General features: G+C 43.1%; 1 protein-coding gene across 7 annotated transcripts in view; it reads right to left on the bottom strand.

Annotated features, from left to right (window-relative positions):
- LOC140714317 (uncharacterized) overlaps positions 1 to 20,187 on the bottom strand; it is a 156,049-nt gene that overhangs the window by 82,227 nt on the left and 53,635 nt on the right. For 6 of the 7 annotated variants that reach the window (XM_073025468.1, XM_073025466.1, XM_073025463.1 and 3 more), the window contains 3 exons: positions 16,306 to 16,431; positions 13,935 to 14,039; positions 4,260 to 4,448 (listed from right to left, as the gene is read on the bottom strand). In XM_073025468.1, the coding sequence (XP_072881569.1) occupies positions 4,260 to 4,448; positions 13,935 to 14,039; positions 16,306 to 16,431 (420 nt within the window). The remainder of the gene's footprint in view (positions 1 to 4,259; positions 4,449 to 13,934; positions 14,040 to 16,305; positions 16,432 to 20,187) is intronic. The other variant, XM_073025467.1, reaches the window with a different exon arrangement.

The following is a 20,187-nucleotide window of genomic DNA, read 5'->3' on the forward strand; positions in this document are numbered from 1 at the left end:
CCACCGAACGAAACAACGTTCCTCCAGACCGAGGTGCACAACACATTACATATAACTCACACACAACACATGAAGTAATATTACTGCAAATAAATTAACAAATAATAGGTAAATATATTCCAGAATATTGACATCCGGTGTAAGACCCATTTCCAACACAAGTTCAGAAGTAAATAGTATAATGCTGCTGGCACTTCATTTGTGATGAGATCTCGGTGATGGCGGGGAGTTCAGGGGTCTTACGTCCTGGAAGAAGAACCTGCTTCCCTTCCTAAAGGTCCCTGCCCTGATGCTACCCTCCTGCCTGACGGAAGGGGGCGTCGAAGAGATTGGCACCCGGATGGGAGGGATCTGTAACAACGCAAAGAGTCCTGTGTATGCAGCGCTCCTGATAAACATCTTGGATGAGTGGAAGAGAGATTGAAGTTATGGAGACATCCAGTGAATTCATTGATTACCTCACTGTCCATACGGTCATTTGGTTACCTAAGCTACTACACGAGAGCAAGATTTACAGTAGAGTCATACAGAAAAGGTTCCTTCACTCAGTTTGCTTATTCTAACCAAGGAGTCAAAGTCAAAGTAGCATTTATTATCAAAATATGCATCTGTTACCATATACTACATTATCTTCTAGGCAAAATAAAGAAATACAATAGAATTGATGAAAAGTTATACATAAAGATTAAATTCAAGTTTATTGTCATTTCAACCGTGTATATGTATACCGCCAAATGAAACAACATTCGTTCGAACCAAGGTTCACAACACAGAACGCATAATTCACACACAACACATATAATAAATTAATAGTACCACAAATAAATTAACAAATAATAATGTGAATTTATGCCACAAGTTTAAAAAGTAAACAGTATAATGTTACTGGTGTTTCATAGGTGGAAAGACCTGGGTGGTGGCCGGGAGTTCAGTGGTCTCAAAGCCTGGGGGAGGAAGCTGCTTCCCATCTTAAGAGTCCTTGTCATAATTCTGTGGTACCTCCTGCCCAATGGTAGGGGTCAAAGAGATTGCTGAATGGATGGAAGTTATCATTGACAAAGACTAACAAACAATCAATGTGGAAAAGAAGACAAATTGTGCAAATTTAAAAAAATAACACTGAGAATACAAGTTGTAAAGAGTCCATGAAAGTGAGTCCGTAGGTTGTCATACTAGTTGAGAGCTGTGTTGAGTGAAGTTATCCACGCCAGCTCAAGGGCCTGATAGTTGCCAGTGACACAACTATTGTTTATGGAATTTCAGATGGTGATGAGGAGGTGTACAGGAGCATGATAGATCAGCTGGTTAAGTGGTGTCATAGCAATAACCTTGCACTCAACGTCAGTAAGACCGAGAAATTGATTGTTGACTTCAAGAAGGGGAAGTCAAGGGAACACACACCCATCCTCATCGGGTGTGGAATGGATGAGCAGTTTCAAGTTCCTTGGTGTCATATTCCCTGGGAATCTATCCCGGGCCCAATATATTGATGCACTTACAAAGAAGGCACAAAAGCAGCTATACTTCAGTAGGAGTTGGAGGAGAATTGCCATGTCACCAAAGTCACTCTCAAATTTCTACAGATGTACCTCGGAGAGCATTCTAACTGGTTGCATCACTGTCTGGTCACCTTACAGGATTGGAAAAAACTGCAGAAAGTTGTAAACTCAGCCCACACCATCATGGGCACCAGCATCCAGGACACCTTCAAAAAGGAGACATTCATTATTAAGGACCCCCATCACTTAGGACATGCCCTGTTCTCATTTCTACCATCAAAGAGGCAGTATAGGAGCCTGAAGACACACACTCAACTTTTTGTGAATAACTTCTTCCCCTCTACCATCAGATTTCTGAATGTATAATGAACCCATGAATATTGCCTCAGTACGACTATATTATTTTTATATATTTAGTGTAATTTATAGTTATTATTATGTATTGCCGCAAAACAACAAATTTCATGAAATACACCAGTGATATTAACCTGATTCTGATTGTAGCATGATAACTGTTACATAATAAGAACATAAGAAATAGGAGCAGGAGTAGGCCATCCGGCCCATCGAGCCTGCCCCACCATTCAATAAGATCATGGCTGATCTGTCCGTAAACTCAGCTCCATCTACCTGCCTTTTCCCCATAACCCTTAATTCCCTTACTATGTAAAAACCTATCTAACTGTATCTTAAATATATTTAGTGAAGAAGCCTCAACTGCTTCCCTGGGCAGAGAATTCCACAGATTCACCACTCTCTGGGAAAAACAGTTTCTCCTCATCTCCATCCTAAATCTTCTCCCCTGAATCTTGAAGCAATGTCCCCTACTTCTAGCCTCACCTACCAATGGAAACAACTTACCTACTTCTATTTTATCTATCCCTTTCAAAATTTTGTATGTTTCTGTAAGATCCCCTCTCATTCTTCTGAACTCCAGAGAGTATAGTCGCAGGCGACTCAATCTCTCCTCACAGGTTAACCCCTTCATCCCTGGAATCAACCTAGTGAACCTCCTCTGCACTGCCTCCAAAGCCACTATATCTTTCCTCAAGTATGGAGACCAGAACTGCACACAGTAGTCCAGGTGCGGCCTCACCAGTACCCTGTATAGTTGCAGCATGACCTCCTTGCTTTTGAATTCAATCCCTCTAGCAATGAAGGCCAACGTTCCGTTTGCCTTGTTAATAACCTGTTGTACTTGTAAGCCAACCTTTTGTGATTCATGAACAAGCACTCCCAAGTCCCTCTGCACAACAGCTGTTCCTGAACCTGGTGCTGCAGAACTAAGGGTTCTGTACCTCCTGCTCAATCGTAGTAGTGAGAAGAGGGCATGATCTAGATGGTGGGGTTCTTTGATACTAGATGTTATTTTCGTGTGGCAGTACTCCATGGAAATGTGCTCAATCGTGGGGAGAGCTTTGCCTGTGGGGGACTGGGCTGCATCCACCACTTTCTGTAGCTTTTTTGTCTGTTCCTGGGTACTGGCGTTTCCATACCTGGGCATGATGCAACCAATTAGGACACTCCCACTGTGTACGTATAGAAAGAGCCCATCTAAAATAATCCCATTTACTAGCACTTGGCCTGTGTCCCTCTAAATCTTTCCTGTTCATACACTTATCCAAATGTCATTATTGTACCCACCTCAACCACTTTTTCGAACAATGCATTGTCAGCTCTCTGGATTATAAATTCCACTCATATTCTCCACTGGATTTATTAGTGATAGCCTTACACTGAAGGACTTTATTTCTGACCTGTGCACAGATGGGTAAATATATCCACCCTTTCTAGCCATTTCACCGTCTTGAAAACTTCTGACTTCTCTTTCCAGGAATGACAAACTCAGCTTCAAGTCAAGTCTGAGCTCGTTGCCATGGTTATACATACCCAGCGTGGAAGCACCATGAAAATTAGCTTTTAGCAGCAACAGCACAGTAAATTACAATCAGAAGATAAAGTAAAATTAACATAAATTATACATGTGCAAAGATGAACAACTAAATATACATAAGGACACTAGTGCAAGTTGTGGGAAATGAAAAGCTCTTCCTGACAGGGAGAATCAGAATCAGGTTTATTATAACTGACATATGTCGTGAAATTAATTTTTTTGTGGCAGTACAGAGAAATACATAAAATAGACTAAATTATAACAAGAAATACATTAAATAAGTGGTGTAAAAAAGAGAGCAACAGAGATTTTAAAAATAGTGAGGTAGTATTCATGGGTTTATTTTCCAATTGGTAATCTGATGGCAGAGGGGTAAAAACTGCACCTTGATAAATTATCCTTCATCGCAGAGGATTACATAAGAGATCTTTTTCCATACTTTATTCAATGCAATTAGATCAACGTAGCAAACTGCACTGTGCACACGTACCCCACGGTAGCGTAGCTGTTAGTGCGATGTTATTAGAGCACAGAGCGCCAGAAGTCGAAGTTCATCTTCTCTTTGTACGTTCCCCTCATGAATATGCGGATTTCCGTTGCCTACTCTGGTTTCCTCTCGGCTTCCAAAGTCATATGGGTTAGGGTTAGTAAATTGTGGACGTGCTATATTGGCATTAGAAACAGCAACATTTGTGGGCTGCCCTCAGGCGTGCTAGTTTTTGACACAAATGATGCACTTCACTATACGTTTAGATGTACTTGTGAAAAATAAAGTTAACCTTAAAAATCTTAACCTTTAATTTGGAAAATCGGCAATGCTACAACCAACTGAGGAGGATAAAGAGAGATTGGAACGTTACATATACCTGCGTGATGGTTGATAATTTTTCTTTCAGTAAGACCTTCTCTTGGTCTTGCCTATTGGCCTGGGATTTGGTGTTTAGCAGCTCCACATGGAGATCAGCCAGCTGGTCATCAAAACCTTCTCGCCCTCTCAGTGCTCGCTCTAACTCCAGGGTCAGATGTTGGACACATTTGTGTAATTCCAGCTTCTCCTGCAGAATTTAGCCATTTGACATCTTGCTCAGCCATAATGCTCAAAGTTCAAAATAAATTTATTATCAAAGCACCTATATGTTACCATATACTACTTGAGATTCACTTTCTTAGAGGCATTTACAGAAAGAAGTAAATACAATAGAATCTATGAAAATAAACAAAGATCAACAAAGGCTCCCCTCTTATCCCTTCTCTTCTCCTCACCTGCCTGTCACCTCCCTCTGGTGTCCCTTCTCCTTCCCTTTCTTCCAAGGTCCACTTCTATCACATTGCTTCTACTTCTGACCTTTACCTTTCCACCTATCAACTCCCAGCTTCTCGCTCATTCCCTCCCTCCCCTACGTATGCACCTACCTTTTCCCTCACCTGGTCACACCTATCCCTTTGCACTCCTCCCTTCCCCTCCACCATCTTATTCTGGCTTCTTCTTTCTTCCTTTCCAGTTCAGATGAAGGATCTTGGCCTGACACGTCGACTGTTTATTCCTCTCCATAGATGCTGCCTGACCTGCTGTGTTCCTGCGGCATTTTGTGGCATTACTCTTGACAAACAACCAACGTGCAAAAGAAGACAAACGGTGCAGAAAAATCTAATACTGAGAACATAAGTGGTCCAGAGTCCTTGAAAGTGAGTCTGTAGGTTCAGAGTTGTGGAGAGTGAAATTGTCCAGACTGGCCAAGAGCCTGATGGTTGCTATGTCATGTGCACAAGTACAGTGAGGTACAGGTACAATGAAAAGCTATCTTGCAGCAGCATCAAAGGCACATTGCTAAGACAAAACACAAAGGATGAATTATACACAAGTTATACAAGACAATAAAGAGAAAAATATTGTACAGAAACTGTATTAGTGCAAGAAAATTGACACACCTTGTTAACATAATACACCATACCCATTTCTTTTGAACGATACTAAGACAATGGCATTGTAGTAGTCGACAGGATTAAACTACAGAGATGTTAGTACATAGCCAAAACTGAGGCAAGTGACAAACCTGGCAAACATTTGGGAAGGCCTACAAAGCACAGAACAGACTACATTCCAAATAAGCATTAACCAATGAATTTATCTTTGAGGACAAAATTGGTGGAACAAGGGTTAAAAGTCAGTAGAGGTAAGCAACTATTATTTCCTTACAGTGGGAAGTGTATTGCGGAGTTGAGAATCTGTATGAGAATCAATATTTTTGCTAATAAATATCACTGAGTTGAACTTGAGTGTGCAGTGCGCAGCTTTCAAGTTTGCACGAATCTTTGAAGATGTATTGATCTGTGAGGCGAAGTCCCTTGAGATCAGTGAGATGTAGGTAGGCGACATGTGAAATTTACTGCAACTTGATAGGAAAAATTAGAAAAAGCAATGTAAATGTGAAAATATAATCCTAAATATGAGAACAGTGAGGTCAAAATTGCATACAGGATCCAGGGCTTTTTCAACTAGAGTGGAAAACCAAAGCACGGAAGTTGTAATTAATTAACAGTAATGAACAGTGGTTTGATGACAATTTGAGGTTGTGTTCAGTTCTGGACACAACTTTTTACAAAATGTTGAGAGAATGGAGAAGAGGTTTACCAAAATGATTCCAGGGATGAGGTACTTTAGTAATGTGGATATACACTGGAGAAGTTCTGATTGGTCTTCTTGGAATAGTTGAGGCTCTGATTTAAGATCATGAAAGACAGACACAGAATAAATAACAGAACCGTTTCCACTGGCAGAATAAGAGAAGGTGACTAGCAAAATAATCTTCCACAGTCCCCAATAGACCACCACACTTTCCATGACAAAGTTCTTACTTTACCTCCTGACCAAGACCATTTTCAGACCATTTATATAAGTGAATTTTCATCTATCGTTTGATCCTTTCCCAATGGTTTACACTTTCTGCTCACCAACCTGTCAAAATTCTTCCCATGTCTCATTGGAGAAGGATATTAGAGCTAGTCTGCATTATAGAAACGCAAATTTGCTCTATACATTGTTTTGCAACATGGTGGTGGCCTAATGGTTGTCAGTACTGAGATTTATTTTTAATTCCAAATTTATTTAGTTACTTGGCACACGAGTGAATCTGCAGATGCTGGAAATAAATAAAAACACAAAATAGATAGGGATGGGGGTAAGGGGGGGGGCAGGGGTATCAAAGGAGGTCTGTGAGTTGGATGTTCATGCCGGCAGGTACCTATCTATTATTTTAGTCTGGTTCTCTTTCTCTCTCTTTTTCCCCCCCATCACTATAATATAATCTCCCCCCAGCCCTAACTTTCTTTCTCTTTTATTTCCCATAATTCTCCACCTTCCCCCTAGCCCATTTCCCTCCAGCCTATCACTTCCCAGCTCTCTACTTCATCCCTCCCCCACTTCTTATCCCCCCTCGACCATCCCATGTTACTTCACTCCTGATGAAGGGTTGCGGCCCGGAACGTCGTCACTACCTCCTCCCATAGATGCTGTCTGGCCTGCTGAGTTCTGCCAGCATTTTGTGTTTTTATTTAGTTACTTGATTTTTCCCCCAATTCCCGAATTGCAATGGGATTTGAACTCAGCTGCAGAATTCTGCAATGACAATGTTTCACAAGCAACATAAAAAAGGCACTGCAGGAGCTCAGCAGGTTAGGCAGCATTCATGGAGGGAAATGGATGAAACCCTGTATCTGATCTTCTCCAATTTCTACAATCAGATGCTATCATCATCAGCACCTTCTGCCTATCACAACCCAGTTTCTGAAACCATTCCCAATCTGCCCCCTCCCTCATGTGCCTATCATCCCCACTCACCTGGATGCATCTATTGGCAACTAGTTCAGGGGTTCCCAATCAGGGGTCCATAGACCCCTTGATTAATGGTAAGCCTCATTGGCATAAAAAAAATGTTGGGTACCCTTGAACTAGTTGGTGATAGATATCTAGTTAGTTCTGCTTTCCTGCCCTATCCTCATGACCTGTGCCTCACTTCCTTCTGGTTCCCAACCTCTTTCCCTTTTCCCCATAGTCCATGGTCCTCTCTTATCAAATTCTTTCTTCTTCGCCCCTTCACCTATTATCTCCCAACTCTTCACATCATCGTTCCCCCTCACCTGGTCTCACCTATCACCAGCCAGCTTGTACTCCTTCCTTGTCTGGCTTCTGCCCCCTTCCCTTCCAGTCACAATGAAGGGTCTCAGCCTGAAATGTCACCTGTTAATTTCTTTAGATAATTTCCATAGATACTGCCTGACCTACTGAATTCCTCCAGCATTATGTATGTGTTGCTCAAGATTTATAGTAACTGTGGAATCTCTTGTGTCATATTCTATCCCTTTCCTGTATCATATTTTAAAATAAAGAGTCAAGTCAAAATGTCTCGACCCAAAACACCAACTGTTCATTTTCCTCCATAGATGCTGCCTGACCTGCTGAGCTCCTGTGGTACTTTGTGTGATGTTCAGTTCCAGATTCCAACATCTGCAGTCTCTCATGTCTCCATATTATTGTACCCACTTGTGCCACTAGATGGAGTCTCATGCCCCGACAGATCATCACCTTCCTCCCATAGATCCCTCTAGTTTCCTACAGCTAACACTGCAGGAATATTCAGCAATTTGCATTAATGTCAAAAGGATTATCACAAACACAGTTATCCATATTCCAAAAGCCCAAGTTTACAAGCCAATTAAAATACCTCAAGCAGATTTTGGGGAGATAAATTAATTTTGATTCTTGTAACATTAATAGTGGAAACTAGGTAGCCAGATAATACAGGTTTAATGTAATGCCTACAAAGTGCTCTGGGAACTCAGCAGGTCGGGCAGCATCTATGGAGGGGAATAGTCGGGGTTTCGAGCCATCTCTGCTGCCATGAAGAAGCACTCTCAGGATGGTGGAGCAACACCTCATATTCAGTCTGGCTATCTTCCAAACAGATGGTAGGAACAGTGATTTCTCTAACTTCAGTAATTTCTCCCCCCCCCCTCTTTTTCCATTCCTCATTCTGGCTCCCTTCTTACCCCTTTTTTCCCCTCAACTGCCTATCACCTCCCTTTGATGGTCCCCCTCCTTCCCTTTCTCCCATGGTCCACTCTCTTCTCCTACCAGATTACTTCTTCTTCAGCAATCTACTTCTTCCACCTATCACCTCCCAACTTCTTACCTCATCTCCCCCCCAACCCTCACCCACCTTCCCCCTCATCTTTTTTCACCTATCTCCTGCCAGTTTGTACTCTTTCCCCTCCCCCAATCTTCTTATTCTGGGTTCTTCCCCCTTTCCTTCCCAGTCCAGATGAAGGACCTTCACCTGCAACATTAACAGTTTATTCCTCTCAGTAGATGCTGCCTGGCCTGCTGAGTTCCTCCAGCATTTGGTGTGTGTTGCTCTGGATTTCCAGCATCTGCAGAGTCCTTTGGGTTACAGATTTAGTGTAACAGGCAAACTGGTCCTTAGCCCACTGGAAGTGATGATTCGACTGGTGGTAAAGGCAGCAAACTGCATATTTCATCAGCTGTAGCACTGAATTTTGGTTTTAATTTAGAGATACAGCACCTTCCAGCCCAATGAGCTTGCGTTGCCCAATTACACCCATGAGACCAATTAACCTACTAACCTGCACATCTTTGGAATGTGGGAGGAAACCAGAGCACCTGGAGGAAATGTGGGCAGTCACAGGGTGGAGGTTTAAACTCCTTACAGACAGCAGTGGGGAGTGAACCTGGCTCTGTAAAGCATTATGCTGACCTCAAGGCAGAATAGAATAGTCAGGAAATCATGTTTCAGCTGTATAAAAACTTCACTTAGGCCATATTAGGATCAATGTGTGACTTTCTGCTTGGCACACCACAGGAAGGATGTAGAGGCTTTGAAGAAGGAGCAGAAGAGGGGGTACACCAGGATATGGACACAAGAGACTGCAGATACTGGAATCTGGATTTTAAAAAAAACAACTGCTGGAGGAACTCAGAGGGTCAGGCAGAATCTGTGTAAACAAAAGAATAGTCAACAGATCCTGGTGCAGGATCTCCAACCAAAATGTCGACTGCCACTGTGCCTCCTTGTGAATGCAACATCAAGGTGAGATCTTGTTTGAGAGATGTAGAGACTGGCAGAACTTCTGGGGTATCAGCAGATCTGCTGGCAGTTTACTCCTGAACTCAGTCCAATAATATGAAAATTTTATGCATCACAGTCCTGACTAGACACCGGATTGCAAGTAGGAGAGAGTTTTTAAGAAGTGGGCAGTGGCACTCGGCATATTTACACAGTCCCCAAAGAGACACCATATTGCGTCAGAGGGAGAGAGAGTTTAAAAGGCGTGAGGAGGGGCAGTTGGCACATTTTTGCATACCACAGTTCCCAAGGAAACAGTGGATTGAGCAAAATTAGGCACTTGTTAAGATACAATAAAAAATTTTATGCAAAGCGGCTATTGTGGGAGTGGGCCAGTGTTGGAGTAGGGGAGTTGAGGCTTTGGCTTATTGAAGCTTCATTGAGGAGAGGCATATGCCATAGGTAGATTTTCTTCTCCATTATTTATTCTTTCTTTCTTATTGCACACTTAGAGCAGTGGGGATGCCTGGCCAGATAGTGAAATGCTCCTCTTGAGGGATGTGAGAAGGCAGGAAGACTTCCAGTGTCCCTGATGAGTGGGAAAGGGGATAGGCAGTCAGTGCAGCATACCCCTGTGGCCATTTCCCTCAACAACTTGTATACCACTCTCGATACTGTTGGGGGCGGGGGACAGTGACCTAGCAGAGGAAAGCCAGGGAAAAGAGGTCAGAAGGAAAGCAGGGAGAAGAGGTGAGCTGTACTGATAGGGGATTCATTGGTTAGGGGAACAGAAAGGAGATTCTGTGGATGAGAATGAGATTCCCAGATAGTTTGTTGCCTCCTGGGTGCTAGGGTCAGGGGAATCTCTTATCAAGTCCACAGCATTCTAAACTAGTAGATGAGCAGCTAGAGATCATGATCCACATTGATACCAATGACATGGGTAGGAAGAGTAATGAGGTCCTGCAAAGTGACTTCAGGGAGTTAGGTGTTAAGTTACAGAATAGGACCTCCAGGGTTGTGATCTCAGGATTGCTATCCGTGCCACGTGTTAGTGAGGCCAGAAAAAGGAAGATCATACAGTTTCACATGTGGCTAAGGAATTGGTGCAGAAATGACGGCTTCAGATTTTTGGATCGTTGTGCTCTATTCCAAGGAAGGTGGGACCTGTTCAGAAGAGACAGTTTGGACCTGAACTGGAGGGGGACTAATATCACAGTGGGGAAGTTTGCTAGTACTGCATGGGGGTGGGGGCTGATGGTGGCTTAAACCAGAGAGGCTGAAGGATGGAAACCAGAGTGCCAGCACGGTTAGTGGAGTGGTTGTGGAGAAAGATGTTATAAAATGGCAGGAATCAAAAGGTTGAGCATTGTGGGACTAATACTCTGAGCTGTGTTTATTTCAATGCATAGAATATTGTAGGAAAGGCGGATGAGCCTAGGGCATGGATCAGCATGTGAAACTATGATTTTGTAGCCATTACTGAGAATGGGCTGCAGAGAGGGGCAGGACTGGCTGCTCAGTGTTCTAGGATTCTGTTGTTTTAGATGTGATGGAGCGGGAGAGATTAAAAGGGGAGGGTTGACATTACTAGTCAGGGAAAGTGTCATAGTAGTGCTCAGTCAGGACAGACTAGAGAGCTTGTCTTGTGAGGCTTTATGGGTAGAAATGAGGAATAAGAAGGGTATGACCACGTTTAATTATACTATAGACCACTTAATAATCTGTGAGATTTAGAGCAGCAAATGTGCAGAGATTACAGATTGTTGCAAGAAATGTAAGGTTGTGTTAATAGGTCATTTTAACTTTCTACATCTTAACTGGGGTTCATATATTGTAAAAGGTTTGGATGCGAAATGGTTTGTTAAATGTGTTCAGGAAAGTTTCCTTAGTCAGTACACAGAAATCCCATCTAGAGAGCGTGCAGTACTGGATCTCCTACTAGGGAATGAGACAGGACAGGTGACTGAAGTTTGTGTAGGGCAGCGCTTTGCACCCAGTGATCATAATGCCATTAGTTTCAAGGTAATTATGGAAAAGGATAGGTCTGGTCCTTTGATTGAGGTTCTAAAATGGAGAAAGGCCAATTTTGATGGTATCAGAAAGGATCTGACAAGCGTAGATTGGAACAGGTTGTATTTTGGTGAAGATGTACTTGGCAGGTGAGAGGCCTTCAAAAGTGAAATTTTGAGAGTACAGAGCAACACACACAAAACGCTGGAAGTACTCAGCAGGCCAGGCAGCATCTATGGAAAGAGTACAGTCAACGTTTTGGGCCGAAATCCCTCAGCAGGACCTGAAACATCGACTGTACTCTTTTCCATAGATGGCTGCCGGGCCTGCTGAGTTCCTCCAGCTTTTTGTGTGTGTTGTCTGCAGATTTTCTCTAGTTTACGTGAGTTTGTACATTTCTGTAGGAATAAAAGGCAAGTATAACAGGTTTATGGACCCTGGTTCTCAAGAGATATTGAAACTATGGTTAAGAAAATAAGGAGGTGCATAGCAGGTACAGGCAGGCAGGAACAAATGAGGTACTTGAGACATATCAGAAATGCAAGAAAACACTTCAGAAGAAAGTCAGAAGGACTAAAACAAGTCATGGTGAAAGAAAATTCTGGGAGTTTCTACAGATATATTAAGAGCACAAGGATAGCAAGGGACAAAATTGGCCCTCTGGAAGAACAGAGGAGTACTCTTTGTGTGAAGCCAAAAGAGATGGGAGAGATCTTAAATGGATTTTTTGCATGTGTATTTACTCGGGAGATGGACGCAGAGTCTATAGAAGTGACAGAAGGCAGCTTTGAGGTCATTGTCCCTATACAGATTACAGAGGGTTGATGTGTTTGCTGACATTAGGAAATTAGAGTGGATAAATCCCCAGAGCCTGGCAATGTGTTCCCTTGGAGCCTTTGAGAGGTTAGTGCAGAAATTACAGAGGCCCTTGCAGAGATATTTAAAACACCCTTAGCCATGGGTGTGTTGCCAGAGGATTCGAGGATAACTAATGTTGTTCCATTATTTAAGAAAGGCTCTAAGAATAAGCTAGGAAAATATAGGGTGGTGAGCCTGATATCACTACTGGGAAAATTATTGCAAAGTATTCTAAAGGACCAGTTTTATAAGTATTTGGATAGACAGGTTCTGATTAGGGCTAGTCAACATCACTTTGTGCTGGTTCATTGTGTCTCACCAATCGAGGAAGTGACCAGGAAACGTAATGAAAGCAAAGCAGTGGATGTTGTCCACATGTACTTTAGCAAGGTATCTCACAAGGTCCTGCATGGGAGGTTGGTCAAGATGGTTCAGTCACTTGGCAATCAAGATGATGTAGTAAATTGGACTAGACTTTGGCTTCACAGAAGAAGCCAGAGAGTGGTGTAGATGGTTGCCTCTCTGACTGGAGGCCCGTGACTAGTGGTGTGTTGCAGGGACTGGTGCAAGTCCTTTGTTGTTAGCCTTCAGTGTCAACAATCTGGATAACGTGTTAAACAGGATCAGCAAATTTGCAGATAACACTAAGAATGGGGGTGTCATGGGCAGCAAGGAAGACCATCAAAGTTTGTAGAGGGATCTGGACCAGCTGGAAAAATGGGCTGAAAAATGGCAGATGGAGTTTAATGCAGACAAGTGTTGCACCTTGGGAGGACCAACCAGGGTAGGTCTTACATGCTGAGTGGTAGTGCACTGAGGAGTGTGGTAGGACAAAGGGATCTAGTAATGCTGATACATAATTCCTTGACAGTGTCATCACAGATAGATAGGGTCATAAAGAAAGTTTTTGGCATATTGGCCTTCATAACTCAATGTATTGATTACAGGAGTTGGGATGTTATGTTGAAATTGTATAAAACAGTGGAGAGGCCTAATTTGGAGTATTGTGTCCAGCTTTGGTCACCTACCTACAGGAAAGATGGAAGTAAAATTGAAAGACTGCGGAAAAAATTTACAAGGATGTTGCTGGGACCGGAGGACCTGAGATAAGGTTAAATGAAAGGTTGAATATATAAGGAACTTACCCATTAGAACATAGAAGGTGGAGTAGAGATTTGATAGAGGTATACAAAATTTTGAGGGGTATAGATAGTGTTAATGAAGCAGGCTTATTCCACTGAGGTTGGGTGAGACTACAACTAGAGGTCATGAGTTAAGGGTGGAAGGCAAAATGTTTAAGGGGAACATGACGTGGATCTTCACTTAGAGAGTACTGAGAGCATGCACAAGCAGCCAGCACAAGTAGTGGATGTGGGGTCAATTTCAAAATTTAAGAGAAATTTTGATAAGTCCAGGAATGAGAAGGGTATGGGGAGGGTTATGGTTTGAGTGCAGGTCAATGGGACTAGGCAGATTAATAGTTCAACATGGACCAGATGGGCCTTAGGGGCTTTTTTCTGTGCTGTAGTGTTCTATGAGTCTATGGCTCTAAATTCTGGGGAAGAAATGTCACCCAACTAGAGGGCTCACCTGGAAAAAACGATCCTTGTCCGCTACCACATCTTCTAATTTTGTCTTCAAATTAGTGACAGACTCTTCCAATCTCTCTATTTTGGCAGCAAGCAGGTCTCTCGCCTACAAACACAGATGAATGAGGGTTAGGAAAGGAAGCAAAACATTCCAAAATCAATTGGCTTCACTTTTACATTGGACCCCTTTATAATCATATTAAATCACCCCTAAGCTACCTTTTTTTGTTATTTATTCAACTGCAGGATGTGGGTGTTGCCAGCTAAGTCAGCATTTATTGCCCATCCCTAGTTGCCCCTGAGAAGGTGGTGATGAGCTGCCTTCTTGAAATGCTGCAGTCCCTGAGGTGTAGGTACACCCACAGTGCTGTTAGGGAGGTAATTCCATGATTTTGACAATAAAGGAAAGGCAGTATGTTTCCAAGTCAGGATGGTGAGTGGTTTGGAGGGGGATTTCCAACTGGTGGTGTTCCCAGGTAACTGCTGTTCTCGTCCTTCTAGATGGTGGTGGTCATGGGTCTGGAAGGTGCTGCCTTAGGAACTTTGGTGTGTTGTTGCAGTGCATCTTGTAAATAGTACACACTGTTGCACTGTCTGTCGACGGTGGAGGGATTGGATGCTTGTGGAAGGGAACCTTTAGAGAAACAAGCTGCTCTAATCTGTGTCAAGTTACTTTTCAACTTAACAACTTACCTCACTACCAAATAAAACTGGCACATCCGATTCTCTGGGCCAAATGGCCAAATTCTGCTCCTACGTCTTACACCTGACGTGGTCCCTGGCATTAAATAGAAACCAGTAGAGAAATTCCTTGAGCTACAAAAGTTCCTTGAAAATATTTCATAGATTGACAAATCAGGGCAAAATGTACTGAGAGTGTGTAGGTAAAATGGGATCTTATACTGTAAATAGAGAACAGTGCAGTATTTACTGTGGAAATACCACACTAAATCAATGACACATACTGATTTGGAATCAGGTTCATAATCACCATCTTAAATGACATGACATTTGTTATTTTTTAAAATGTTTTATTTAGATACAGCTTGGAGGAGGTCCTTTCAGCCCTTTGAGCCATGCCACACAGCAATCCCTGATTTAATCACGGGACAATTTATAATGACCAATTAACCTACCAACCAGTACATCTGTGGACTGTGAGAGGATATCAGAGCACCCGGAGGAAAACCACACGGTGATGGGGAGAACGTACAAACTCCTTACAGGCAACAGCAAGAATTGAACCTGGTTTGTTGGTACAGTAATGCATTGTGCTAACCATTACACTACCGTGCCATTAGCATTACATTGCAAAGACAAAACTACTGTAATTAGAAAATAAGTAAACAGCACAAAACAAAGGAATAATGAGGTAGGGTTCATAGGATTACGGACTGTTCAGAAATCTGATGGCTGAGCGAAAGAAGTTGTTTCTGAATTGTTGAGTGTGGGTCTTCAGACTCTTGTACCTCCTATACCCAGCGATTCACTTGCATTAATGTGATATTTCATATAACAAACTTTCATAACTCAGGAGTATTCATTTGATAGGAAAGTAAATCAATACAACTGCTACTTATGTGTAATGTGATGAAGCGTCCTGATGCAATTTCAAAAGATTTAACAACCAGTCTCCAACACCAGATACATCAGGCGATTTGAGAACATTTAACAGAAAACTTGATAAGAGAGATGGCGTTCAGACAGTTGCTAGGGGGTGGGAGACTGATGTTGGGTGGTGTAATGTTGAATTAGGTTCCTGGGTCTGGCAAGTGAGACAGGAGACGTACTGACTTTGAATGGGTATATTAATCATTGATTTACAAACAGTAAAACTTTATCCAAACATTCATGTTTCCCAAGTTACAGACACTACAAAGCAGAATACTCAACAAAGACACTTAGTTAAAAGTGAGAACAGAGTGTACCTTCCCAATGGTCTTACCTTAAACAAAGGAAGAAGAGAACAAGCCCTTCCACGTGCTATGTTATAAACCCAGGATATTTAAAACTGGACGCCAGGCAGTTACCCAATATGAAAAGCAGCTGCAGCTTCTAAGCAAACCAATTACATTGGAAGCAACTTTTGACAACCAGAGTAAGGCATGCCTCCACGGGACAGGTGAGATGGGGATTTCCATAACAAGAAGGAACGGCCGTCAATAGTGGGGACAAAGGAAATCAGGGATGTACATGAGGCCAGGGCTGTGGGAGGGAAAAGATCTTGGAAAGTTGTATGGTTGAAAGTTGAGATGAGAGATCAGGGGCAACACCATCTGCATTCACTGAGTCTTGCAATTAAGCCCTGACTTTTGATCTCTAACATGCGTTTAGAATCTCTGATTAAAAATGCTTTGTCAAGAGGTAATTACCAAACTGGCTTTGTTGTATTTGACGCGCATCTCGTTGAGTTCTTCATGCAGTTCTGTCTGAGCTTGCAAGGAATCAGTCAGTCTTTGATTGGCCTCGTTGGTTTTCAAAAGCACTGAATGCTGAGCCTGCAACAGATGAGGAAAGGTTTAGAGTAACACACACAAAATGCTGGAGGAACTCACCAAGTCCGGCAGCATCTGTGGAGGGGAATAAAAAATCAAAGTTTCGGGCCGAGACCCTTCATCAGTACTGGAAAGGAAGGGGGCAGAAGCCAGAATAATAAGGTGGGGGAAGGGTTAGGAATACAAGCCGAAGAATCGAAGAGCCGCAGATATCACAGAGAGGGAGCAGTGAGAGAGGGTTGCACTGAACTCCCATTGAAGAGAAGATTTAAACTTCCTCAGGGTGGAGAACCTCAAAGGGACTTTGCAGTTCAGGAGCAAATTTATTTAGATTTAGAGATGCAGCAAGCCTGTGCTGCCCAATTACCTCCATGGGTCCAATTATCCTACTAACCTGTATGCCTTTGGAATGTGTGAGGAAATCGGAGCACTTGGAGGAAACCCACCAGGTCACAGGGAGAACACACAAATTCCTTACAGGCGGCGCTAGAATTGAACCGGGGGTCACTGGCGCTGTAATAGTGTTGCACAAACAGCATTGCTTCCATGCTGCCCCCAAAGTAAGGATGGAGGACCTGTCATTTGTCACACTGAAAACGTCAATTTACCGATAATAGAGCGTATTCCTGTGTCCCAACAACTCAGAAATTCCCCATTACAGAATTCACAAAAATAATCTGAGATGCAGAATTAGAAATTTGCTCTTTAGGAATTTATGTGGGGAAAAAAGCAAAAGGAAGAACAAATTCTGTCATTTGGCGTTACAGAAAATCACAATAAGACAGTTTTGTCAGAACACAACCCTTCTGCGACACAGATTGCACTTGCTCCAAGCAATCTCCTACATTGTGTTTAATTACCAGGGTAGAATCAAAGTAGAACTGCCCAGAGATTTTGTTTTTCCATATTATCACCCATCCTTTCAATGAGGTATTTAACGATAGGCCAATTTACTCCTTAGACAGACCCAATGACACTGTTGGGAAGGATCGCAGGCAGATTATCTCTGATGTCCTAACTAATGTGCACTGAACACCAACAGAAGCAGAGAGTCTAATAACTAACATTCTGCTGTATTGTGCAGGTGGCATGGTAGCATGGTGTTAGCACAATGCTTTACAGTCCAGGTGACTTGGGTTCAATTCCTGCCACTTCCTTTAAAGAGTTTGTATGTTCTCCCCGTGAACACATCAACCAGGTTTCAGCTCTTGTACCTTGTTTTCAATTGAATTCCAGTTCTTACTTAGAGCGAGACCTTCAGCTTTGTTAAAATTCTTTTCCTCTAGTTCCCTGTTCTCAGTGTCCCTGTTCACAAGAGTTCCCATTAAGGACTGCTTGGTTCTCCTGCAGTCAAGGATTGATAAAGGTACCATTGACCTTTTTGAACAGACCCTTATGTCAACGTACTTCCTCGATAAGGGGAACTACTATGAACAAATGGACAGAGTGGCCATGGGATTGCCCTTGTCACCAGTTATTGCTAATTTCTACATGAAGGGCCCTGAGTTCATTGCCCTTGCACCTCAAGGGAGAAGGATGATTGCCTCCCGTTCCCAGGCATTCTAATACGATGTAAACTGGACCGGACCCTTGGACATGACATCTATCAGAAACCCACTCACACAGACTTACACCTCAACAGTAACAGCCACCATCATGCCTCCCAACGTAGAGTGGTTCTTTCTACTTTGAGTAACTGCGTGAAAACTATTTCAGACCTGAAGGGTTTCCCCGAGGAAATATGACAATTAAGCACGACATTCCTACAGAGTGGCTACAAGGTGAAGGAAATCAATCAGGCCCTCAAAAGGGCTGCAGAAAAACCAGGAAACCTAACAGTGAAGTGGAACCCATTGTTGCCGCCTGTCTTCCCAATATTTCTATGGTTTCTGGAAGGATTGCCAGGATCCTGAAGAAATACTGGACTAATACCATCCACAAACCCGTAAGGAAGCTCAAGTCACAGCTTATGCAGGTTAAAGATGACCTGGGACAGGTCAGCTGGTATTACAGGAACCCTTGTGAATGTGGAGCAGCGTCCTTCGGCCATATGGGCCACACGGAGGAAACAGGCAAAAAAGAGTGATGCACCATCAATAACTCTCGGAGATGAGAGGCGAGATATCGGCTTTTATTGGCTGGAAGAAAGAACAAGCAGCAATTGACCACCACACTACATCCTGGAGACTGAGACCAAGGCTCAGGCTCCAATCGCCTTTATACCGGGTTCTGTGGGAGGAGCCACAGGAGCAGTCAGCAGGGGGGGGCATGTCCAGACAAGTATATGTAGTTCACCACATTGAGCGTAGGACATGTATCCGTTGGGGTTACCCAGAGAAATCAGCAGTAGCAGAACATTGCATTCGCAATGGCTGTAGTACTGACTTTGATGGCGCAAAACTACTGTGCTGTGCCAGTGGCTTTCTGGACTGCCTAGCAAAGGAAGCCACTGAAATAAAATTAGAGGAAAAGAATTTTAACAACGACAAAGGTCTCGCTCTAATTAAGAACAGGAATTCAATTGTAAGCGAAGTGGGACAGTGGAAATCTAATTGGATGAGGACTAACCAATCAGGAGGGACAGATTTTGGGAGTATGAATACCACCGGACCAGGCATGCCCAGGCATCATCACTGAAGAAGATGGCAGAGCTTGTCATCGAAATGTCAGTTATAATTGATACCTGTACCTAGCTGGAAGTTTATCCGTCTGGGTCTCTGGTATTGTGAAACAGTGGCTCAACCAACTGCCACACTATTTTGATTGAGTAGGCTGGGAGATCTGTTCCTACTGCCAGGAAGGTCAGTAACAAGTCAACCCTGGTGGGATCAGCCCTCCCCACCACTTGCCCTATCAAAGGTGACTACTTGATAAACTTACATAAATGCACAGTGGAGAGAGTCCTGACCGGTTGCATCACATCCTGGTATGGAAACACCAATGCCCATGAAAAGAAAAACCCACAAAAGGTTGTGGATATACCCCACTTCGTCATCGGAAAAGCTCTCCCTACCATGGAACACGTCTACCAAGTGCGCTGCCACGAGGAAGCTGAATTCATTGTCAAGGACCCCCACTATTCAGACAATGCTTTCTTCTCAGGAAGGAGATACAGGAGCCTTAGGCCCCACACCATCAAGTTCAGGAACAGCTGTTACCCTTCAATTACCAGACTCCTGAACCAGCGTGGATAACTTCACTCACTACAACACTGAACTGATTCTACAATCTACAGACTCACTTTCAAGGACTCTACAACTCATTTTCGGAATTATTTATATGTGTGTGTGTGTGGCCTCTGTTGGTCGTGGTCGACCATGGGTACTGCACCCCTGGTGGTCACTGGTTTGTCGAGCGGCGTCGACTGTGGCTATTGAGGCCGTTCCCAGAATGGCAGGCTCTGCCACAGTTGCTGCATGTGTAGGGCGTCGCGGAATTGTTGTCTGCTGTCCGCTGTGCTCTCCGTTTAGCTCTCTGCGCCTCAAACTGACTCAGGATCACTCTTTCGCCTTGCTCTAGGTGTTGCTGAAGAGTACCTCGCCATCTGTTGCGGTCATCTGCTGTATCCTCCCAGCACTCTGTGTTGATTTTTAAGGTTTCATGTCGCGCCTGCAGAGGTGTTGGTTATTATTATTTCTTTATTATATTTATTAATGAATAATATTTATTACTTATTATTTGGACTTTTTGTATTTCTACAGATTGTCTTTCTTTGCACATTGGCTGTTTGTCAGTCTTTGTGTTTAGTTTTTCATTAAT

Source organism: Hemitrygon akajei, chromosome 21 (assembly GCF_048418815.1).
Source record: "Hemitrygon akajei chromosome 21, sHemAka1.3, whole genome shotgun sequence".
Lineage (NCBI taxonomy): Eukaryota > Metazoa > Chordata > Chondrichthyes > Myliobatiformes > Dasyatidae > Hemitrygon > Hemitrygon akajei.